The 26,080-nt window shown below is 36.6% G+C and overlaps 1 protein-coding gene across 1 annotated transcript; it reads left to right on the forward strand.

The window, feature by feature from the left end:
* Window positions 1-8,744: 8,744 nt before the first annotated feature.
* LOC136244450 (uncharacterized) lies at window positions 8,745-24,973 on the forward strand. The gene is made up of 6 exons (XM_066036042.1): window positions 8,745-9,223; window positions 11,801-12,423; window positions 15,950-16,005; window positions 16,188-16,295; window positions 23,649-23,989; window positions 24,407-24,973. Exons 1-6 carry the CDS (start codon window positions 8,831-8,833, stop codon window positions 24,821-24,823), a joined length of 1,938 nt encoding a protein of 645 aa, XP_065892114.1. The 5' UTR covers window positions 8,745-8,830; the 3' UTR covers window positions 24,824-24,973.
* Window positions 24,974-26,080: the final 1,107 nt, after the last annotated feature.

Consider the following 26,080-nt stretch of genomic DNA (forward strand, 5'->3'; position numbering starts at 1 on the left):
CAAAGCTTGTAGGAAACCAGCTCCTCATGATGACTTCGGAAATCCAGGTCCATGAAGAAATGCCTCACAGTAAAGCTTACTCATGTCTGTAGCAAGTACACTGGTGTAATAAAACTTTAGTGAAATGATTCAGTAGAACATGTATTAAAAGTGTTTCGGGTTTCTTGAAGATGTGATACAGTTATGTAATCCCATCCGATACTGCAAAGCTTTTTGATGGAAATGTGAAGTTGGTTTCTGGTCATTATTTTTGATAAGAAAATGTAACCTTCGTAATCTCCACTATTTAGTGTTGCCATACTAAATGATAAGTTGTTTAGTACAAGATAGATATCTGTACAGATCATGGTTTCAATAGCTACCTGAAAACCAACCTTTGGCTGGTAATTGTTTGCTTCTATTGTTGACTCCTCACTTCAAGTCTGATACTGAGAACTCCTATGTGACTAGATATCAAAATTCATCATGATTCATTACTGGTTTAATCCTGATAAGATGGAGACATTATTACAAGTGATAGAGAATATTGAAGCCTGGGTTGTAAAGGAAGTTGAAGATAAAAACTATAGTATACCATATTGTTACTGTGGTGAGTACACCTTCACCGTTGTGTACCTAGAGATGTTGGGAACAAGGTATTATCGTCAAGAAATGTCAGACTTGGATGCTGCCACTATTCTTCATGATAAACAGCCTTTTATGATGATAGCTAATGTTCTTGTACCCTGTTACAGTGAAGATTGTTGGTGCACTATTGTTTAAGCCAAAAGTGTACAACTACGCATGTTTAGTTATAATAGTATTGAAATAATAGGAATGTATAGTGTGTATAGAAATTATTTCTTTACAAATGGAACAGTAAACCTGAACATCTGAAAACTATATTCAATGGTCACATGCACCAATTGCAAACCATGCTTGTCAAACTATAAACAGACGGAGTTCTCTTGTGGTAAAGTACGTACGTACATACATGATGAAAACAGGAAATACATGGGCACAAGCTACACCCCATCACACGACAGATCAATATCTCGGTGCAAATACAGAATAATATCTGTATATTCTGTACCTTTATTATTATTATAAAGTCAATTAAAGTGTAACTGCTAAAATTTGTGTGGCCATATGTAAAAGGTTATGTCACCAAATGTGACAAAGTAGGCTAATTTTATATGCTATATAATTATAGCTATTTTTTCACAGGCCCAATCACATATAGTAACACAATGGGAGGTACAGAGATATTTACTTGCAAGGATGGGTACAGTACTTTGTAACATGCTGAAGATGTATTCTCACAACTATAATAGTTTATGGTTTAATGGTTGTATTATTCCATCACATTTATACACTACCATTATATGGACTACAAACAGATGTACTGCATATGTATATACTGGCTGAATTATGGACTACAACCTTATGTTCTTCATATGCATTGATCGATGGTAGAAAGTTATACTTATAGGTGTAGTGCGGTATGATTTATTACAGTGAGGAGTAAGGGGTTGCATGACATGATGATGTGCAATCATGCCCGGCTGTAGCACTTGTACTCTGTTACTAATTTGAGTTTAAAAATGAACATCAGTGAGTGAAGTGGTCTTTATCCAGGATCTCTTTCTTCTTGTCCTCAACATTGTACAGTGACTCCCTAAGAAGGGATGACACCTAAAAGTCGCCTCAGTATTGCACATTAACTAAAAGCTTGCCACAAAAATAAAACTGTTATATATATATTATTATAATGTTCAATCCTCCCAAAGATACTATAGTGCTACTACTAATTATTATTTCATAATGGATTGAGCAGCAGATTGCACAGTTATCATTGTATGGTAAAGGTATGAAGAATAAAACCACAGTTTAGATTTTAACAGAATTTGCAATCGAACTGTTAATTTATCAATAAGATTAACTTTTATTTGTTTTTGAAATATGCACACTTTCCACTGAATGAGTAAAGAGCTGTGTAAGGGGAGCTAGCTTTTTTACATTATTGTGTATTTCCTAGAGAAAGATCTACCTTTTAAAGACAGTGCTGTAATCACACATGTATCTTGCTTTCTGGTGTCAAGCTATGTACATTTTCTGTGTAAAGCTTAGCCTCTATTCACTAGGAAGTGCATAATAATTCAGTTTTGCTAAACAGTAAACAAGTAAACTCCTGTCCCTTGCACTCTTTGTCCATGCAATGGAAGCACTACATGCAGTAGCACCTCGGGAAGATTAAACATTTTTTTTTACGAATATTATAACAGCTTTTATTTTTGTGGTAAACATTTAATAGACCAAAGGGTACCAGGTCACTTCTAGGTGATGCCCCTTGAAATCACTTAGTGCATCCTAAAGGAGCCACTGTACCAAGTTTGGTGCTATGGACCACTATATCATGATTTTTTCAAAAGTGTGATGTAACAGACCAGACTATTATTGACAAGGAAAACAAGGAATAGGTAATGTCCATCAAACAAATAATTGCTAGTAAAACAGTTATGCAGTGTTTTTGTTTAATGAAATCTACTAGTATAATGAATCTTGACACATAGTGTCAAACTTGGTGTGTGACTTCACCTTGAGACAACTGATCTGAGTAAAGGTTTTATGTTTAATATAGCAAGTTTGGTAAAGTGTACAGAAAGGACTAAATTCTGATTCTAACTATTTTCACAAGAAAAATTGAAGCTGCAAATTTGATCAAATTTGAGGAGTGCAGTCTTCCCTAACTGGCAGACCACACTAGCCTGCACTGGAAACTGCACTCACCACTCATAGCTAGTTTTGGGATTGATTGAAGCAAATTTGATCAAATTTGAGAAGTGTGGTCTGCCTAGCTTTGTTACATTATTATGGTGTGGTTTGGAGAAGGCACCATGGAGCTGTGTAAAAATCTTTTTTTAATATACTTATACATGTGGTGTGCTGGTTTTCTTGGCTATATGACACACTAACATGTGTCTTGATGCAACAAGTTCCTTTGTTGCTGATTTATAAAGTTTCCTGAATTCGAAAGTTTCACAATTGTGATTTACTTTTATTGCAAAAATCACATACCATATATGTAATGTCTTGCTATTAGTACCTGTGTAGCAAATAAAATTATATGCAACCGGGCCTACAAAAATAGGACTATAATATTGTTAGAACTTTTATGACTTATAACATCTTATGCCATCAGGCTATAGCCACATGCAATTTACAGCCGCTTTTTAAACATGTATATAATACAAGTTATAATACCATACCTGTTTCACTTCCCGTACAAAAGTCTCAATAGTAGCAGTGAAATTTATCCCGTATTTCACTGACAGCAGTGAAAAAGTTGTAATTGCAATTTCATTGGCTAGAATTTATGTTAACAATGTAGTGCCAATTAGTGTCGATGCGTGTTTAGTACATAGTGACAAATTGCGTACATAGCAAAGCTAATGCAGCATATGCAGCGAGTATGGTATTAACTGGGAATAGCATGGGTAGCAGTGAAATTTGGGATAAATACCACTCTTGTTGTATTGGAAATGGTAAATTTCACTCGGCTTCGCCTCGTGAAATTTATCCCCATTTCCAATACAACACTCGTGATATTTATCCCAAATTTCACTGCTACCCATGCTATTACTAGTACCAATTGAAATATACCCATTGGGTGTAGTTCGTGCCCACATGCTTGGCTACTTTCACAGGTCTATGCATGCAGTCACAAAGTAGAGTTGTGCAATGCTATTGATATTAACCAGCTAGTGTCATGATGCAAGTGGCAATGCTCTACTCCAAGATTTGGTGTCGCAATATAACTACATGCATGTACGTAGATGGTTGATGATGTTGGCAATAAGATACAAAGTTTGCAACTTCACGTACACTAAAATTAATTATGAACTTTATGTGCACATTAGTTTGGTTATTTCTTGTCGGCCATGCCATGTGTGGTATCAATGCCTAAAATATAGTTGTGATATCCCAGCTATGATATCATGATACACAAACTTAGTTAAGGTGGTATTGCAGAGCTTATGATAAGAATTCTCTGTTGTCCTGCCACAATGTCCTGACAAACCAAAATCGGCCGGACAATTGCCAAAATTGACTGGACATGAGATGAATGCCCAACATGTCTTCTGTAGCATAGCAAATAAACATTATAGTGGTAAGACATCACATGCCTTACTGCAGCTGTTATGTGGTTAAAGTACACCAGTGGGTTGGCAATGGTACATTTATGGTCACTCCCTTGGGTTGTAAGAATGTATACTATCTCCTGGCAACCAAGTGAATGTTATTGTTGATAGCATGCCAGCTCAGCCCTTAGGCTCCTTCTTTATGCTTTGATGGGACACTGTGTCCGGACAAATTGCATTATGGTCAGACACCTATGCAATTTGACCGGATTTTGTCCGGTGTCCGGACGTTATCATAAGCTCTGGTATTGCACAGCTATTATAACTACAACTATTTGCCAAAGCAACTGTTTCCCTGTACATTTTGTGGTGTTACCTCTTGGATTCAAAGTCAACCATCTTAGCCAAGTCTCAAGATTGTATTATATTATATTATTAACCATCTTAGCCAAGACTCAAGATTGTATTACATATATTATAAGAGGAATGCAGTTCTGCCATAGGTGCTGGGAGCCAGCAGCAATATTACAGTATGTTAACAAGTACACATGATTTGAGATTTGTATATACAAGCTAAGTATGCAGGGGTTCATATACTGCTAATAGTCAAAAATATGTATCACCCTGAAGAAATCTATATGTGGTCAGCAGTTGCTAGCTATCAATTGTAGCCCCAGACTGCTAAAACTACTAAGCTTGTACTCATTCTCAGTAGACACAAGCATTATTCTTCCTGCACTGGACCATATGTGCAAATGTTTTATGGAATTCCCAAAATGTTTTATGGAATTGCCAAAATGTTTTATGGAATTCCCATGTATACCAATAAAAATACTTAAATATTTCTACACTGCATGGAAAGCTAAAGAGTTGTGGTGCTAGCTCTAGCACTTTCAAATGGTCAAAATTCTCAAAAGAAAGTTTTGAAGAGCTGCATTAGCTATGGACTGTAACATTTTGTCTATTTTCCACCATTCCTCTTTTAAAGCGGCTACTGTATAGTTCCTTTGTTCTAGTACTACTTTGTGTAGTTAGCTATATATAATTTTTTGCAAGTGTATTGAAATTGTTTTTGTAATGTATGTAGCTTATGGTTAAGCAATTAAATTAGACAGCGAGGTATTCACAAGTACAAACCACAAAAGTAAGACTTCATAATTGAAACAGAGTCAACCATTTTACCATTCTTTGTGGCCAACCTCACAATGCAGAATATTCAGTGTGTAACTACGGCTTGATGGATGGGTGTGTTTACACAACCCACTCACCCACTCACATACATGCATGTATATATAGTAACCATTAAAAACCATCTGGAACAAATCTTTCAACACATTCAGGTTAATCTTCCAGGCTTATATTTGAGTTTCACAAAACAGGTTAGAAACAAACAATGTACATGAGCAAACCCAATGCTGAATGTAATTTTATATGGCTTCCTGCATGTAATGGCATTGAATAGTGCAAAGAAGGGCCTTGTATGGATTGTTTCTGTTTCATGACAAATCAAAAAGATTAAAAAATACATATGTTATGCATTGACTTCTCCAGCAAGCCTCGGATTCTCCTAGCTTGTACACTTTGCCATCCGAGTGTATACGTCTCAGTGAAATGAAATGATATTAAATAGCAAAAACATCATATTTAAGATACACTATTTGATTAGCAGAATCCACCTGGGGCATAAAGTTAATGTACAAGTACGATTACGGTAAAACGTTTCACAGCAAAACTCTCTATTGTGCAACATTAAATGACAATTGGTTCCATTTGGGGATGGTTCTTGGGAAAAAGGAATACTTATAACAGTTGAAGGATGTTTTGAGTTGAAAGTTGTTTTGAGTTGAAGGATGCTTTACAAGGTAGCTGTTAGGTGTGCATTCTAATAGGATTTTGCCAGTCCACAAAAACTTGCTGTGTCTGTTTGTAATGTACTATAGTTATTGTAACAAGTTTGCATGATCACTCCACTCAGATACGTATACAGTATGGGAAGAACTTATGTGCATTTCTCTAAATATTAGCTGTTACTTACAATAGCTACATGTACAGCAAAGTGGCCATTTTAGATAAGTTTCAAATATTGTTCTGTCTGTTACATAGCCTGAATTATATAGAGTACAGTACACAGAGTATTTATTTTACAGTAGCATGTATAGTTATAGTTAGTGAACAAAACTTGCAGTTCTTTTTTGAAGCATGAGCATAACTGAGTAATTGTAACTAGTGTTGTAGCTTAGTAACAGTTGTAACTAGATACAAGCAATGTAACTAGTTATAGTTACTCTAAAAGTAACATACGTTTTATCCAACTCTGGTCTTATGGTTCATGATCAGAGGTTCATGATTAATAAATGTGAGACAAAACAGCTGCAATACAAAACAAGTTTGAAAAGTCAATGAAAAAAGTGAAATCACAGAGCTTTACAAAAAGCAGTAGCTAAGGCTCAGTATACAATACAGAATGGTATTCCAAAGAAGGGTGTGTGTGTTCACAAAGTATATAGATTTTAAAGTGTAGAGGGACTATAGAGAGAGTATAGCACAGGTTGGAATTTAGGCTGTAAAATTAATAGAATCAAATAAAGTGGAGTATTGGCTGTGCAGGTGCAGAATATAGGAAGGAAACACAGAGAGGTGTTTTTGACAAATTGCCAAGGTGTAGTCTCAGTTCCATCGATGGTTTAGATCACATGATCCCTGGAAGACAGGATCCTATAGCTATTGGCTGTCTGCAACCCAGCAGGCCAGAAGCAGTGTTTATTCTAGGGATGTTAGGGGGGGAACTTCCCCCCTAAAATCTCATACTAACCCCCTAAAATTGTGAGAGATAACTACACTATACTTATAGGTTATAAGCTTGTTTTAAAATGACACATGAAACTTCAAAATGCTCTCAGATTCAATCTCAGAGTGTGAAATTTTCCCAGGTCAAAAATCGCAAGCACAACATTATAGTGCTCTCAAATTCAGTATTAGATCAATTTTTAAAAATCTCCTAGTGTAGAACTAAGAAACATTCATGCATATAATATTAGTGATGGAAGTTCAATATCTGAGAGCCCAAGTTTACCTAGTATAGAAAAAAATAGCATGCTTAATTAACTCTCAAAATTGTGCTTTAAGTTTTATCTCAGAAAGTGCAATTTTGTAAAAATTTCTTCTTTCAAAATAGCATGCATAGCCAGCACAAATACCCCCAGGTTTAATATTAAGATTAAAGAAAAAACTTGTTTTGCTATAACTATGAAAATGCCCTATTTAATTTCAAACATCCTAAGTTTTAAATTATGTTGTTAAAGACATCCACCCATACAGATGTTGTAATTTGCTAGTGCTTTGTGGTATCATACATACAACGATGGTACTGATCTCACACAAATTGTAAAGATTCAACACTTGATATGCAGTGCATTACTAATAGAATATGTAGCTATACATGCAGACGATGCAGCTGCATACATTCATGCATCAAGCTCTACCCACCATACAATCTGGCTTCACCCAATCACAAAAATCTAAATCAACATTCATGACACAGTCTTACCAAGAGTTGATAATATATTGTATTATATATTATCAACTCTTGGTCTTACTATCCAGTTTGGCAACTATTTCCATAGTTGTGAACTTGGACAACTATATATGCAGACTTTTCACCTGGTCACCCCCCAAATTCCTGATTTCCTCCCAAAGGAGAAATCCTAGAATAAACACTGGCCAGAAGTTTGACTAATTCAAGTGCATTTAATGTTCTTAGCAGTAGCTATTATGGGATTGTACGATCCACACTTGAGCTGCATACTCAAGTACTGTCCATACACATTGGGGCACTGAGACTTTGCAACAGAGCCGGAAACAACCGCAGAGTGAATGATGCATAAATTTTAGACACTTGGTAGTTAGCTAGCTAGCTTTCAAATTGGCAGCAGTTATGCATGCATGCGACAGCGATCAAACCAATCTATATAAAATTCCCAAGTATCGAACAGGTGAAATCCAGATATAGGTGTAGATATTGACGTTTTCCATCGTTATAGCTATTTAAATGCATCACATTTTGCAAACTTAATTGGCCACTTCACAATCCATAGAAATATTCTATGTTCATAACTAAGCAGGGGCGGTGGAGCAGGCCAAAAAGTGAGGGGGCCAGGCCAGCTGTAAGTTGAAGACCAAAAAAAAAAAAAAGGTCACAGCCTGCTGACAATAGCTGCTCTCCGCCAATTATATGTTCTTATTTTTAACTACACATAGACTACGTAGCTAATATAAGTAACTTACTACACTGCTTCTCTGAATACTGTGCCGGGACTGCTCTATTAGAGTATACAGATCCTGAATGTAATTAGAGTATCTCGATCTTTTCTTGCAAAACAGTGTCCCATAAAAGTGGGGGGCCATCATGGCCCCCCTGCATGGCCCCCCGTCTCCACCGCCTATGCTGATAAGTAAATCATCTTGCAACTTAGAGCAATCTTCTAAGCAGATAATTATGATTTCATTATAAATCGTGGCAACATCAACTGCAAAGAATTTGATGTTGTAATAAATTCCGGGTTTTACTGTATACTGTACACGCCCGAAAATTACGGAAATCACATGCACAAGATTTTGATCAATCAAAACTTTCCTTAAACTTCAAACCACCCCCTATTGTTGCCTTTGGTCAAGTGGGAAACTGAAAGTGAAGAGCCTACGTTTACAGCATGGCGACACGAGTGTGGTCGACTGCTCGATGGATTGCTAGTTACCGTAACGGTGATGATACTACTGCAGACACATTTTCAACATCCTTATTTGCAAAAAGATCTGAAAACACAGACTCGCAGCAAGCAAGTGAGCTGGACGGTTCCAGCACTGTGCAATGTGATGGTCCTGGATCGAATTTGAAGGTCGACTTGAAAAATACATGCGCCAATAAAAGGCTGTCTGTTTGGTTCAAAAACTTCGCCTTAGCTTCACTGTGCGTAGTTGCTGCTGTCGCATTTTGTATACCTGTCATCCTTTACCTTACTGGTGATGATCACAGCTCAGGAAAACTGCGAGCTGTAATCGATGATTACAATTTTAGTAATTGCTCAACAGACACCATGATGCAGGTATGTGTATAGCAGGGAACATTGGACTACTAGCTGGACAGATGTATTTTAGGGTTTTACACATTATGGTTGGGTTTATTGAATTTTGCTTGCTTCTAACTGTAGCTATGGCAAACAGAATGCCGGCACCTATCAATGTCAATCCCCTCCCCCTATATAGGGTCTCCATACACCTACTGAGAATTTGACATCTACGTCTTGCCCCACCCTGGGGCTTTTGACAGCAGCAGTTTGCTGAACCAAAAATTATTATGCTATGTAAATTAAATTCCCTATAGAAACCCCTCTTTTGAGGTGGGGATTTAACAAGCTTCTTATACCCAGTACTGGGGAATTGGGACATTGGAAACAGTGGAAATTGAAAACTGAAACTGAAAAACTGAATAAAATTGGTCAAAACTTCATATTAACAGGTACCTCTTAACAAAGACCACCTCTGTAATAAGACCACTGTATAATAAGGCCGCCTCTAATGAGACCATCTCATTATAGTAGTTATGTGGTTCAACAAAAAGGCTATAAGGTGTACTCATAATGTAATAAAGTATCAATCAATCAGACAGTACTTAAAAGTTAAAATGACAGCTGCAGGGTTGTACAAAAGGATACACCATCTTACCTTACCAAGACCTAAAGTCCATGGTCATGTCACAATGAAAAAGGGGTAGTTGCGTGCATAATTTACTCTGCTGATACTGGATTTGATAATGGATTTCTCATGAATTGTGCATGATTTAAGAGTTGCATAGTTAAATTAATGATCTTGGACTTTGTGTCTTGGTAATAGTTAGACACTTGTGATAGATGTCTTCGAGGATTTAAAAACCTGAGGTGATGTCAATAATATTATTACTTGCGCCTCAGTAATTGTGACCGGATTTGCGAAAAGGTACCTTTTTCACACACAAAATTTGACCCATTTTTTGAACTTTAAAGCTTCATAACTTTTTAATCATGACATGTAATTGCTTGAAAGTTTCAATGAATGTAGCTGCAGTATCTAGCTACATTTTGATGCTGAGAGCAAGTTAAACAGTATAAGGAGTCAAGTGTTACATCATTTTGTTTGCTGGTATGTCAAATGTGTGGAAAAGGTACCTTTTCGCAAATCCGGTCACAATTACTGATGTCACCTCAGGTTTTTAAATCTTCGAAGATGCTTATTACGAGTGCCTAACAATTATCAAGACACAAAGTCCAAGATCATTAATGTTGATTTTGTAACTATGCAACTCCTAAATCATGTACAATTCATGAGAAATCCATTATCACATCCAGTATCAGCGGAGTAAATTATGCATACAATTGCTCCATTTTCATTTGTGATTGACTTTAGGTCTTGGCATGCACAGTAAGATAGTATATCCTTTTGTACAACCCTGTATGCAGCTGTCATTTTAACTTTTAAGTACTGTTTGATTGATTGATACTTTATTACATTATGAATACACCTTAGCCGGACCTACTTGACATAACTACTATAATGAGGTGGTCTTATTTTTAGAGGCAGTCTTATTATACAGGTGGTCTTATTATAGATGTGGTCTTTGTTAAGAGGTACCTGTTAATATAAAGTTTTGAACAATTTTAGTTTTTCAGTTTCAATTTCCACTGTTTCCAATCTCCCTGGGGAATTTGACACTATAGACTTTGTCAAATCCCCTGTATTCCCCACCATATTCCCCAACCCTACTCAGGGGTGGGCATGACAATGCTACCTGCATTTTTAATACATTCAGTCTCAAATATAGTATATTAAAAGAAATTTAACAAAGCTGTGGTAGCTTCTTTAAATAAGGGAAAAACAACTGAAATATCTACGTAGATACGCGTCGCCTATTGTTTTGCATCATAATAGAAAATGGAATTTCCTGCCTATGTGCATGCCAAAATTTGTGTGATCAGGATGACAAACAGGACAGGAAATCAATATGGAGTGGACTAATGGCTTTGATCCCTCATCACTGAAATTAGTATGAACACTAGGGCTGAGCAATAGTATCGATAGTGCGATATATCGCGATAGTAAATCACTATCGTTATCGCGATAGTAGGGATATCACTATCGTGATAGTTATGATAAGCTCAGATCTGCATTAAAATGGTATTAACAACCCTTCTATACTGTTTTACAGTTGGTATTACCAGCTTTCTTACAAAGGAGTGGCATATAAAAACTATACCAAAGTCCATATTCACCGGCCGCCCACGCAGTAAATTAACAAATGTCCTGTGCATGCAAAATAACTTTCTATATGACTGCAAATCATAGCTATACAACTAAGACTTTGTTAAGAACAAAGTGTTTCATAAACTATCGGGATAGTATTCACTATCGCGATATTTAATGAGTAACCATCATGATAGTAAAATTTTTACTATCGCTCAGCACTAATGAACACTGCTTACCTACACAACATAATTCAGTCTACAGATTATGCAAAACAAACATATTAAGATTATCTCCATATCTCTATAGATCTGCACTAGCAGTACAATGTAAGTTGAATTTCAAGGGACTATAGCAACTTGTTTAGATGTATAATTCTTTAAGTTATTTTTGCATATCTTGCACAGGATGTCAACACTTCTACCACCTTACCCTTGTATGATGATACCTGTTCAAGTTACAATGGACTATGTTTGAAAATTTTGGATGAAAATGTTATCTCATTGTCTACATGTACATTGAAAGGAATATCTGACAACGACGTTGCTAATTTTATTGAGCTTTTAAATCGATACTCTGGTACAAGTGTTGTCAGTGAACAATGTGCTGAAGTTGTGTTACCATTTCTGTGCCAATATATACACCCCCCATGTGATGGTAATGGTAGTGTCAACTTTATAAGCCAGGAACAGTGTAGTAATATCCGTGATGTGGTGTGTACTTTTGAGTGGAGGCTGGTTATGGTGTCAGCATCATCATTACTTTTACCAGTCTGTGAACATTTCAGTCATGTTGACAAGAATACTCTGACCATTGACGATAACGCTACACAATTAACAATGCAATCATTACAATGTCACCATCAGTTTAAAAACTACTGTGGCTTGTGCCGACCACTGTGTGGAGGGTTTTCATCACATAGTGCTAATAATAACTTGCAAGAAAAAATTACAACGATAATTGCTGCTGTGTTGGCACTTTCTGGTGGAATTCTATTATTTATTGTATCTATCATAAGAAGGAAGTCAATGTAAGTAGTCTTGAATGCATACAGTGCTCTGCATACATGTCTATCCTACAAAGCCATCTGGCTTCAACTAACTGAAATGTACTATAATTTTCATAATATGCCAAGCCACATAATTATTATGTTATGTTTATGATCTTTCAAGCTCCCCAAATTAAACCGGTCACCATGCAGGCTTCTTTAATGATGTGTTACTACATTTGGCCATTTTAGTGAAAAGGTTCAAAAATTTACACAATATTTTAGTGCCATTTACTACCCAGGATAGAAGCTTGCAGTGGGAGATTACTAACTAATTAGTAACCTGTGGTCTAGCTCATGATTGTTCACTATATAATTCACAAAACAAATCAACAATGTAAAGAATGAAGTAGCCTGACTGTTATACTTTCTGGACAAGACAAGGTGTCATTGGTGATGATATACTGATGTCATGGTGTGGGGCTGATACCGTAAACTCAAAAGGTAATCCCGACATTACCTTCCTTTTTCTCATGCTCTTTTGTTATCTGCTTTGCTTAAATAATTTTCTCATAATGTGCAGACAAAGTTTTCTGTGTCTTTTAGAGCCCCTCATGATCAGATTGAATGCCATTCACATTACCAAGGCTACAAATAGCGTAGAAACTATAATATATGCAATGGAGTCTCTAAGATCATAAATATTTCCACAACATCAATAAGTGTGTATGCGTATTAAATTTTCTCCAAAGCCTGATTTTTGGTCTGCCTGCCTGCTTGCCTGACCACAGTCAAAAGGCTAGAGCCCAAACAAAGCCGTACATGTTGCTCACGACAGGTGGCAAAGCATGTGCCTTTTCTGGTTCCAACAAACGTCTGCCTCCTGCACTTTCCCATCCTTTTATCTGGTCATCTTCTTCATGCAATAAACCATACAGAGGTGTTAATTTTTAGTATCAATACTTAGAGTAGCATACTTAGATGCCACAAACTATTTGAATCACTTGAGAGGAAGTATACCTGTGGCTTGTACTCATTTTGTTGTGTTAGTAGTTGTAGTGAATTATTCTCATTTTAGAGAAATCAGACTATACCTGTAGCTACATACACTAGTTACTTATTTTTTGCTAGGATGAAACAACCGCATTGCAATCACACCCTTAAGCAATCATAACATGTTGCCACATTCTTAAACAATCAGATGCAATAAGGTGCAATGTTTGCTCCAGTAAACAAGATGTAGCAATGAACAGGCTCCTGTTGCTCACTCGAGATGAGCAGCGAGACCAAGATACTCACAGTCACATAACTATAAAAAATTTTAACTAGTGCAATTAACATTTTAAGAAAACATAGTAGAATTCCAGGGATAAAGTATGTATGTGACCAAATTTGGGAAAACCATATATCTACATACATTAATAGATGGTAAGAGATGCGGTTTTAAACATTTCAATCCAGTATAGTTTTGGAAGGTCAAAAGCTACGAGTTTCAAATTCACTGTGAATGCAGCCAACCAAAGTGTTTATCTCACTTTAATCCACTAGCTATTGATATAACCATGATGTTTGAGTACTTTTTTCATGACGGTATCTGTAACACAAATACGTCATCATGGGTGATAGTGAGGGTGGGCAATTGGTATATGAACAGAAAATGGCCGAGTATAGTTCATATAATGTTACCAGCCTTAATATTGGGCTCTCAAGACCACCTGTGCCACTGAAAATAAAAGTATTTTACATGGAAAACATCTGGGAAACTGTCCAAGGTTGCGTGCGTGTTCATGTCTCTAGCCTTGTGTTTCAGCTGGTCAGTGGCATTAAAAGGTGCCAGAACATTTTTGCTGGCACCTTTTACAAGAGCACAAGAACTTTCGCCACTACCACCGCTCTCCAATCACGTACACTTCCTGTCAATATACCCACGGTGTGCGCACCGGCTTCTTGGGCCGCACGACACACTATCGTGTGTCTTGATACATCCAAGTACATGTACTAACAAGAGTACCTAATAGCAGGGTAATGCATATATAGCAAAGAGTGTGCCATTCCCAGCACACTACACTATGTGTCAGGTACAAAGAAAAAACAAATTTTCATGTACTGTATGTAGAGTCAACTATCAATTATCGGGCACTATGGTTTTCGAACAGCTGCCACTCACTTCATGGAAATCCAACAGCTTAGGTTATTATACTACAAATTAGCCTACACTAAGCAGCAATTATCCTCCAATAATCAGGTAAGTAAGATTAATAGCGTGAGAGCTGCAGCTAATAGTATGCAAGGTCCGATAAATTCCAGATTCATACAAAACCATCCATTTACGAACATTGCGTTTTACTACCAGAAAATAATGCCCACATTTATGTATAATATACTTGTGTTCATTAGCTACCAATGACCAAAAAATGGTTTCGATATCTTTAGTAGTCTATATTTGAACGCCATTAATTTTTTTATTTAGCCATGCCCACCAGTAGATTTTATGCTTCTGCAAGAAATACTCCAGTGTTGAAGTACAGAAATCGGTAAATAAACAACTTGCATGTATGTAACTGTACTGTGAAGTTGATATCAAGAATATTTTCGTTATTGCACTGCATTTTCAGCTCCTACATGAAGGAGATGCAAAAAAGTGAAAAAATGAAGTAAGGAGAAGCAGCCTCCTGACCATCCCTATATGTTAGTCTAGGTGGCCCACCACAAATAGAATCATAAAATTTAAAGGGCGTTGCTTTATCTACCTATATGGGTGCATAAAGTAGCAAAATTTCGACAAAGCGTGCATCCTTTTGCACCCATATAGGGTATAAAAAGGAAAGTCCCTCATTTTTTATGATGATATTTGTAGTGGGCCACCTAGATTAACATATAGGGATGGTCAGGAGGTTACTTCTCCTTACTTCATTTTTTCACTTTTTTGCATCTCCTTCATGTAGGAGCTGAAAATGCAGTGCAACAACGAAAATATCCTTGATATCAACTTCACAGTACAGTTACATACATGCAAGGTGTTTAATTACAGGTTTCTGTACTTTAGCACTGGTGCAATTCATGCAGAAGCATAAAATCTACCATTGAGCATGACTAAATAAAAGATTAATGGCGTTCGAAAATACCGCCAAATATCGTAAGGCTCTTACTCCCTCTATGCTACAGGTATCGAAACCATTTTTTGGTCATTGGTAACTAATGAACACAGGTATATTATACATAAATTTGAAAAAATTGGGCATTGTTTTCTGGTAGTAAAACGCAATGTTCCTAAATGGATGGTTTTGTTCGAACCTGGAATTTATCGGACCTTGCATAATATTAGCTGCAGCTCTCACGCTATTAATCTTACTTACCTGATTATTGGAGGATAATTGCTGCTTAGTGTAGGCTACGTTGTGGTATAATAACCTAGGCTGTTGGATTTCTATGAAGTGAGTTGGCAGCTGTTCGAACACCATAGTGCCCGTTAGTTGATAATTGACTCTATATAGTTTCACAGTTCCTTCTTTTTCACATTTATCCATGTTAACAGATTATGTCATTGTATTGAATACTTTTCTTTCAGGTTGAGCTTTCCGCAAATTCAAATAGTTTATATAGCACTCTGTGGTTTTATAGTTGGTAAGCTACGTATGCATATACATATGTTACAAACTGAATGTAATACATACTTTTATAATGAACTAGAGTTTACGTCACATTACACATTGCTGAACCTCTATGTACTCTGTCTCCATCCGATATACCCTACCAAAAATATTATGCACAACATAGTATGATAGATGTATTTTGTTTGTTTTTAGCTTGTGTGGTTCTTATTCCATTTCTTGGTGGACAGGAGATATTCTTTTGCACAGATGAATATTTAGATGTGGCAGTTAAGTATCCATCAGTGTTTTGCCAAATCTCAGGTAATTTGAATATTGATCAAGATTAATTGTTGTGAGTTGCATGGTCAAAAAACTAAAATGTGCATGCCTAATAAACAATCGAAACCACTACTGTGAGTTATTTACATGTCTTGTAATGTTTTTGCAATCTCCACCGCAATTCATGTTTTCTTTACCATTTTTAACTCCTTTTGCAACTCATGGGCAGGTAGTAACCTGTTATTATAAATGTGCAATTTTCGTATCTAAAATAGACAACCCATCTAATGTGACGTGAGCCAGTGCTGATTCTGTCACACACACCCAGTAGCTTTTTCATCCCTGAATTTAGATTAAAGGCCATACAATGTTTTACTCTATTTCATATCACTATTAATGAATTACTACACTAAACTCTGTATTGTAATAAATTAACAGTGCAAGTAGTAACATAAATCTAGCTCTCCATTATCATTGGCATTACCAGAAAACTGTTTTTAAATTATAAAGCACAGGATCAAGACACACGGTAGTGTGTCGTGCGGCCCAAGAAGCCGGCGCGTAACACCCGTGAGTACCGTATAGCGGAAAATATTGGCGGGAGAAATTTTTGGCGAATTGATCATTGGCAGAAATTGGCGAATAATATTTTGGCGAATGTATGACATTACTTTGCCTACGCAATTTTAATCTGATTGCGTAGGCGACGAAGCTTACTACAGTTCAATGCCTCTCATTCGAATCGACGCGCTCTTATGCAAATAGCTAGCTCGAGAGCTAGCTGTAATTAAAACAGCATGCACTAGCTCGCTAAGTCACTGGGGCGCGCGTGGCAAGCGAGGCGAGGGCACTGAGCCATAGATAATATAGATAATATATTAAGGACTATATTATCTATATTATCTATGACTGAGCTGAATCGCTTGAGCTGAATTGCCCATCTGCCTGAGCTATTAGTAGTCTAAAACCATATACTGTATTCAATGGGATAGGAAGACTAACCACTCACCGCTGTAACAATATTCACCCACTAATGAACAGCGTCTACCTCGGCGTCTACTACACTTTCAGTGTTTAGAAAATGGCGAGTAAAATTTTGGCGAATCAATGCACGATCGCCAAATTCGCCAAAATTTTCTCCCGCCAAAATTTTCCGCTATACGGTATATTGACAGGAAGAAAGAAAACGCAATTTTCGCACTTCCATAGCTCTGTGCTGCCTTGATGAAATCGCTTCAAGCGTTCCCGAGATATGCGACTTCAAAAATTGGCTTAGTTTCTTCGTTTTTTTCTTCTTTTTCTTCCTCTTTTCGCACACTTACAAAAACTGCTATAAAACGCGAACGCCATATCCGATCGCCTTGAAATTTTGCACACAGAAGGGAGGTATAAAGGCGCATCTCTGTACCAACTTTGGCTGGAATACGATAAACAGGCAAAGAGTTATGAGCGATTAATCACGAAAAATAACACCAATATGTTGTCACGCCTACAGGGTAAACCGCGTATGGGAAGAAGCTGAAAATCGGTGGATGAATAGGTTAACTACTGAACCTCAAACCTTTTGTGGTTTGAAAGAAATCGAGCTAAAAACCAGGAAGATACAACGAAAAAACCAACAGTGTGTAACAATTACGCAATCGAGATTAGCTAATAAAAAACGACTGCTTGCCACACCTACCAGGTAAACCGCTTGGGGTAATGCTTTGAAAATCGCTGTACAGATGGAGTTATCATCTTATAAAGGCTCTTCAATGGTGTAGAAGAATCAGACTTAAAGCCACGGAGTTATAACACGAAATCCAACTTGGTGTAGCAAGTGCGAGATCGAGATTCTCTAATAGAGCATTCATCCTATTAATAGAGCAGTCATCCTAATAGAGCAGTCACCCGAAGAGAATTCAAGAGATCAGTTAGAAACAAGTAACCTGTATAGAGATCAGCTACAAACAAATCACCCTGTAGAGAGATCAGCCACAAACAATTCACCCTGTAGAGAGATCAGCTAGAAGAAATTACCTTGTAGGGAATTCATGCAACTATAGAAAGAGATAATTCAGCTAGAAGAAATCACCTTGTAGAGTTCAGCTACAAAGAAACCACAATGTAGAGAGTTCAGCTACAAACAAATCGCCCTGTAGAGAGATCAGCTAGAAGAAGTTACCCTGTAGAGAGTTCAGCTACAAAGAAACCATCATGTAGAGAGTTCAGCTGCAAACAAATCACCTGTAGAGAGTTCAGCTACAAACAAATCTCCCTGTAGAGAAATCAGCTAGGAGAAGTTTCCTTGTAGAGAGTTCAGTTACAAAGAAACCACCATGTAGAGAATTCGTTTACAAACTAGTGACCCTGTAGAGACATCAGCTAGAAGAAGTTACCTTGTAAAGAGTTCAGCTACATAGAAACCATTCTGTGAAGAGCTCAGCTACAAACAAATCACCTGTACAGAATTCAGCTACAAACAAATCACCCTGTAGAATGATCAGCTAGAAGAAGTTACCTTGTTGATAGTTCAGCTACAAACAAATCACCCTGTAGAGAGATCAGCTAGAAGAAGTTACCTTGTAAAGAGTTCAGCTACAAAGAAACCATTCTATAAAGAGCTCAGCTGCAAAAAAATCACCTTTACAGAATTCAGCTACAAACAAATCACCCTGTAGAATGATCAGCTAGAAGAAGTAACCTTGTAGAGAGTTCAGCTACAAAGAAACCACCATGTAGGGAGTTCAGCTAGAAGAAGTTACCTTGTAGAGAGTTCAGCTACAAAGAAACCATCATGTGGAGAGTTCAGCTGCAAACAAATCTCCCTGCAGAGAGTTTAGTTAGAAGAAGTTACCTTGTAGAGAGTTCAGCTACAAAGAAACCATTCTGTAAAGAGCTCAGCTGCAAACAAATCACCGGTACAGAATTCAGCTACAAACAAATCACCCTGTAGAGAGATCAGCTATATAGAAGAAGTTACCTTGTAGAGAGTTCAGATACAAATTTAAAGAAACCATCATGTGGAGAGTTCAGCTGCAAACAAATCACCTGTAGAGAGTTCAGCTACAAAGAAACCACCATGTAGGGAGTTCAGCTAGAAGAAGTTACCTTGTAGAGAGTTCAGCTACAAAGAAACCATCATGAAGAGAGTTCAGCTACAAACAAATCACCCTGTAGAGAGATCAGCTAGAAGAAGTCACCTTGTAGAGAGTTCAGCTACAAAGAAACCACCATATAGAGAGTTCAGATGCAAACAAATCACCTTGTAGAAAAATCAGCTACAAACAAATCACCCTGTGGAAAGATCAGCTAGAAGAGGTAACCTTGTAGAGAGTTCAGCTACAAAGAAACCACCATGTAGGGAGTTCAGCTAGAAGAAGTTACCTTGTAGAGAGTTCAGCTACAAAGAAACCATCATGAAGAGAGTTCAGCTGCAAACAAATCTCCCTGTAGAGTTCAGTTAGAAGAAGTTACCTTGTAGAGAGTTCCGCTACAAAGAAACCATTCTGTAAAGAGCTCAGCTGCAAACAAATCACCTGTACAGAATTCAGCTACAAACAAATCACCCTGTAGAAAGATCAGCTAGAAGAAGTTGCCTTGAAGAGTGTTCAGTTACACAGAAACCACCATGGACAGTTCTGTAATAAATATATGTATTATATATATAATTTGTACATTTACTGATTAATTCAGAAATATTTAAGGTACATCTGCTTCATCTTTTCTTTTTCCTGTGGTAAAGAAAAAAAGATAGGTTAAAAAAGTCCCAAAGCAGGCCATAGGCCGGCTTTGGGGTATACAAATACAAAAAGAAGTGAAATCTAATCCAAAACAGCCAAGCTGTAAAAAAAGTGTGCGGCCCTCAAAAAGGCTATGGTGAAAAAAGATGTGAAATCCAAGGTGGCGGCCAAGAAATGGCTGTGATGGTAGGTTAATGGTAAAAATTTTAATAATGACAATTCAGGTGAATTTTGTGCCAATTGACCAAGCGGCACCAAAATTCACCTGAATTGTTGTTATTAAAATTTTTACCATTAACCTACCATCACAGCCATTTCTTGACCGCCACCTTGGATTTCACATCTTTTTTCACTATAGCCTTTTTGAGGGCCGCACACTTTTTTTACAGCTTGGCTGTTTTGGATTAGATTGTCTATAGTGCTTATTATTTACGACATCTATTATAAAAGGTTGGACTAGGAAAAACTGTGCTGCCCTGTGAACTTTTGAAGTTAATTAATACTCTTTCATTTGGTTAATTTAGGCCTTTAATGGTATAGGAGCATTGATAAATGCGGTTAAGAGATGTCATGAAGTGAAAATGTGTTTATACAAGGAAAGGGAAAGGAGGCCACTGTCACACTCAACTCCACCAGGAGGCAGATTCCAGTTACTCACTACAATTTTATTAGTATGTGTTGGGTTGACACAAAATTAAAAATGGTCCTGTGCATTGATCCATTATATGAAAGGTGGCAATGACAGTGAATCATCTCGTAGAGTATGTAACCATTTCCCCTATTGAGTAGTTAATGCATCATTCCACTCTTTCTACAGTAGTACAAGACACAACATTATAAATTATGACTCCGCTAACACTTCGGATCTTGGAAAATGATATAGTGTTCCCCCTACACAAGCAATAGGGAAAAGTGGTCTCAGCGAGACCATGGACACAAGACTATCAAACATGTGTTAAGTGAATACAAACTAACTTCAACCAAGAAAAAGAGCATGATGCACAAAGATGCATGCACGTACAATTACAAAATAGACAAAAGATCTTACTTATTGCACACACAAGACTGTACATTGATTACTAATTAATAATTAGGTTATAGCCCAGCCAGGTTGTGCTTGAATTGGTCGATCTCTGTTCATGTTCTGAGATAAGGAATTCAAATTTTGGTTGCCAGGGGGGAAAAACTTCTTTTATGTGGTCCTCTACATAAGTCCAGTAACATACACAAAAGGTATACAGCCTTGCCTGGCAGGCCATTATTTGGAGTAGCACATGTACAGTTTCCAGCTGGTGATGCAGTTTTTCCATGGTGGGGTAATCAAGAGTACAGTTTCCAGGATTTTTCAAAGGTGGTTTCCAGATCTGGTCCTAAGTGCTAAACTGTATTTCTCACATCTGCTTTCTATAGCACTCAAGATGCATTGCACCTTCAGACTCAGTGATCTACCAAAACTCCATTTCCACATGGACAGAGGTGCCAATTTACAGCCATCTCTCAGAAGTAACTGGGAATAACATTTGATAATAAACTGGATTGGTCAACTCATGTACGTAGCTACTATTTGTAAGAAGACGTCTTTTTATTTAATTTGGATTAACTACCACAGGAAAACTTTACCAACTGAAGTCATCAAGATGTGTTATCTTGCCTGATTTATGGTTTACTGGTTTGGAGTCCTTTGCTATTTCAGTAAAACATTCATCACTTACAACGTTTACATAATTTGGGTGTGTGTATCACTGCTTTATTGTGGAAATTTGACCATGTGTCAGAACATCGTGCCAACTTTATTGACTGACAGTTTCATCTTTAATTAAGTACCACTGCTTGTGTCCTTTACAAAAAATTTATGTTGGTGATGGCACCTTGCTGGATCCTTCAGTAGCATTTGGAACTAATTATAAGCACCATACTAGATCCTCACAAAGATTTATTCAGCCAGCCTTCTGTAGATTGTCCTTTACTAAGAAACTGTTTAGAAATTCTGCCGCACTCTGGTGGAATGATCTCTGCCTGATTTAGTTGCTCTGTCCTCCACTTTTTCTTCAGTGTATAATTTTATGTTGTGTAATGATTGTGTAATCTTTTTGTGTAGTGTATTTGTGTTGTGTACAAATAGTTCCTGTATCTGTGTGCTTGTGTTGTACTTATTGCTTCTGCACTTGAGTGCTTATTGAAGTTGTATGTTTGTTCTTTGTACACTCTTGTATGTAAGAATGGCTATGCTGAATATTTGAGCTAAAATAAAAATCACTCAATCAATCAATCAATCAAGAATGGAGGAGCTAGTGAAGGTCTTACGTATGCTAGTCTGTCTGGACTAGTGAGGAGTCAGTTGCAATATTATAACTAATAACTACAGGTACTAAGAATCTTGTCTCTGTCATGAGATGCTTACTGTCACCAATATCATCAAAGCCATATCAGCGCAGCATATAAACACACAAACTGTTGTTGCTGCCATTAAACATTAAGTTGTTGATTGTCTCTTAAAATTGTCAAGTGTTGCAAATTCCTAAATAATCTCAATAATGAGTGAAAGCGTTACCATGTGGCTCTGTGTGAGCTGGTCAAGATTTGCAATATTTACTTTCCTGCATGCACAGCAAATAATATCAGAGACCAACCTAATTTAGTCATATTGGTTTATACTATGTGTGCAATTACATATGGATCATTTCATATGAAATCACTAGGTCATCTTTGCTGAAACTTGGGGTATTTGTAGTAACTACCTGTGGTGTTCATCACCCATACAAATTTTTGAAACATTTTGAATATTTCATGAAAAATTGGTCCATCTCAAGTTAGTAAATTAATTGTAATTTGTACTGTGTTAATGTTAATTTCACTGATTGTGGTATGTGTGATATATGGGGCTTAAATGGTATGGGTGATGTGCACTGACTACAAACACACCAAGTCTAAGAGAGATTCTTTGTTGATTTAAGACATGGAATGACTATACAGATTACAGAGAGGAGTAAATTTGTATGTCGGATGATAATCTTCCCTGCGTATATAAAGTACATTTAATTGTAATAACAAAATTCATTGTACTAGTAGTAGTAGAGATAGGAATGGTTAAGGAAAAACCTTATTATCAAAATTGTTGACAAACTGCAATTCCAAAAGTTTGTAAACTGTTGGTGCAAGTGTGATAGGAAAAAATCGTTCATGCACTGACTTGCCTTGTTTTAGGTGAGTGATTTAGAATGAATATATGAAAATTATTTGTCTGTGATACCAAATCCTAGACACAGCCAAGAACAGAGTTGTAAAAAAAATCATCTGAAGTTTCCATAAGGATAAAAAAAATTAAACTAATGCTGTTCATGTGTGTTTATTTGAGGCATCCACACAGTAAAAACAAACTAGTGAACGTCACTACTAATGGCTGCCACAATACTCACTATTTTTGTGTAGTGACGTTCACTACTAAGTTTGTAGTGAACGTCACTACATCGACCACCAAGTAGTGACGTTCACTGCAAAAAGTAGTGAGTATTGTGGCAGAGCAATTCACTACTAATTTTTTACAGTGCACCTTTTACTTTCTTGACTGTGTGGCTTACTGTAAGTTTTGGGTGAAAAGTACATCAATTTTTTCAGCAAATTTGTTGTTGCTATTGTGTTATTAATCTGGCCATGCTGAATTCTTCACACTCAGGTTTTTCTTACCACTGGTTGTTGATGCTTATTGGCATACTCTGGTTTCAACATTCATGTCATCTATTTATGAAAATTATGTTTCCAATATGGTCAAAGAAACATGACGACAAGGAAAAGTCAGTTGTACTTCATGTGTTAGAGCTTTCTGGAGCAATCTTTATTAGTATTATTGCACCAGTGACATATTCAGTGCAATCAGAATACATAGTGTCTCGTTTTCCTCCAATATTCTGTGCTCCCTCAAGAATATTCTTATTTTACACACTGTGTTTGCCACTTTGCATGATATGTGGAGGTGGATCGGTTCTACTCATTATTGTTCTTTGGACATTAGTCAAGGTTAGTATAATATACTATTTATATTCCTTTGTGTAATTTCCTTTGCATTTTAATATAAGATTTTCTTGTGAATTGACTAGTTTTAGAACTATAATCTGTAAGCCTTCTTACAAGAACCTATAGGGATTGCATTCACAGTGTAATATGGCGATGGTGAATGATTAATATATATGTAATATTATTATTGTATTTCATCAATAGATCAAGAGGTAAAGGGCATGTAGCTAGCATATATTTGTAATAGATTATGTGTGCATATATAGCTGGAGTTTTGAGAATGATGCCAGGACTGCACACAAATAGATACGTTATTATTATTACTTATTCTGGGGCTGGTACTACTACAGTGGTACACTATAATTATTAATTGTTGACATAAATGCATGTATTTATGTAAATACATTTTATCATGTTCAGAGGAAACAACTATTCAAGAAAGAATCATCAAAATATTTCTGCAACATACAGGTTGGCATACCAGAAGTGAAGGTCTTCCTGATACTATCTTATATTGTTGGTTTTGGAATAATAGCTCTAATTACTTTGGGTATCAATGTCAGAGATTCAGAAATCATCACAGAAACACTACTGAAGTACATTCTTTGTCAACTACCTGGTCTTAACAATGGTAATTCATGTACTGCAATGAGAGATAAAATAGAGTCTCATTTACAAATCGAGCTTAACAGTGTAACGAATCTTTTACTGGGGCTTCTACCATGGGTAATCCTGTTACTTGCTGTCCAGTTTACAGACATCAAAAATGCACTTCGAAAGGTGGGGTCTGCTTGCCAACAATTTTGTAAAGACAAGAGAGCCGTCAATAGAAAGTAAATGTGCTTGCATATAGAATATGTATTTGACTGTTGCATGAGGATTCAATAATTATTATGACTACAATTGTGTATGAATTTTTACCTTCATGTACTGCAACTGTATTCCAAATTTTTGTATAATTATGGATATATCTATACATGTATATCAAGTTGGTTCATAATAATATTCGTATTACATAATACATAACAGTTAGTATCCCTAAAATGTGTGCACCTGTAGTATAACAGTGGGAAGGCTGTAGCCCTTTATTTAGCTTTGCTTTGCTTTTATGGGGCCTACACATTAACAGCAGTATAATAGTATAGAGATGAGTAGTCCAAAAGTTTGGATATATAATTATGCATGTGTGTAGCTTACTAGTGGTCTATTGACATCAAATATTTAGAGAAATCATAACAACCTGTCAAGATATGAGAAATAACGTTACTTCTTGATCATTTGTCAAGACTATTATGTAGGTCGGAGGAAGGGACCAACAAGAGTGGGACACCATCCCTTCTTTCCTGGTCCCCCAGCCTACATAATAATTATAATGAGCATCATTGTTATTATACTTGCTTATTGTTATGAGGTAAACCCTATCAGTTTGATTTGCTTATAATTCTTGGATATGTTCAAATACACAGCATGCTGCAGGGTCAAATTACAATTCTGTTGAGTATGAGTTGTGTTTGTAGTATACCATAATATATTTGTAAAGCTTGTAGGAAATCAGCTCCTCATGATGACTTCAGAAATCCACCATGAAGAAATTCCTCACAGTAAAGCTTACTCATGTCTGTAGCAAGTGCGCTGGTGTAATAAAACTTTAGTGAAATGCTTCAGTAGAGCATGTATTAAAAGTGTTTCAGGTTTCTTGAAGATGCGATACAGTTATGTAATCCCCAACCAATATTGCCAAGCTTTTTGATGGTATTATGAGGTTGATTTCTGGTCATTATTTTTGATAGGAAAATGTAAACTTCACATATAATCTATTTAGTGTTGCCATACTAAATGATTATAGAGTTGTTAAGCACAAGATAGATAGATACCTGTAGCTACAGATTATGGTTTCAATACCTGAAAACCAACCTTTGGTTGGTAATTGTTTACTTCTATCATTGATTCCTCACTTCAAATCTGATACAGAGAACTCCTACATGATCAGAGAATATCATGTAATGATTCATTATTGGTTTAATCCTGATGAGATGGAGACATTATTAAAAGTGATAGAGAATATTGAAGCCTGGGTTGTAAATGATTTTGAAG

Source organism: Dysidea avara, chromosome 2, assembly GCF_963678975.1.
Source record: "Dysidea avara chromosome 2, odDysAvar1.4, whole genome shotgun sequence".
Classification (NCBI taxonomy): Eukaryota; Metazoa; Porifera; class Demospongiae; order Dictyoceratida; family Dysideidae; genus Dysidea; species Dysidea avara.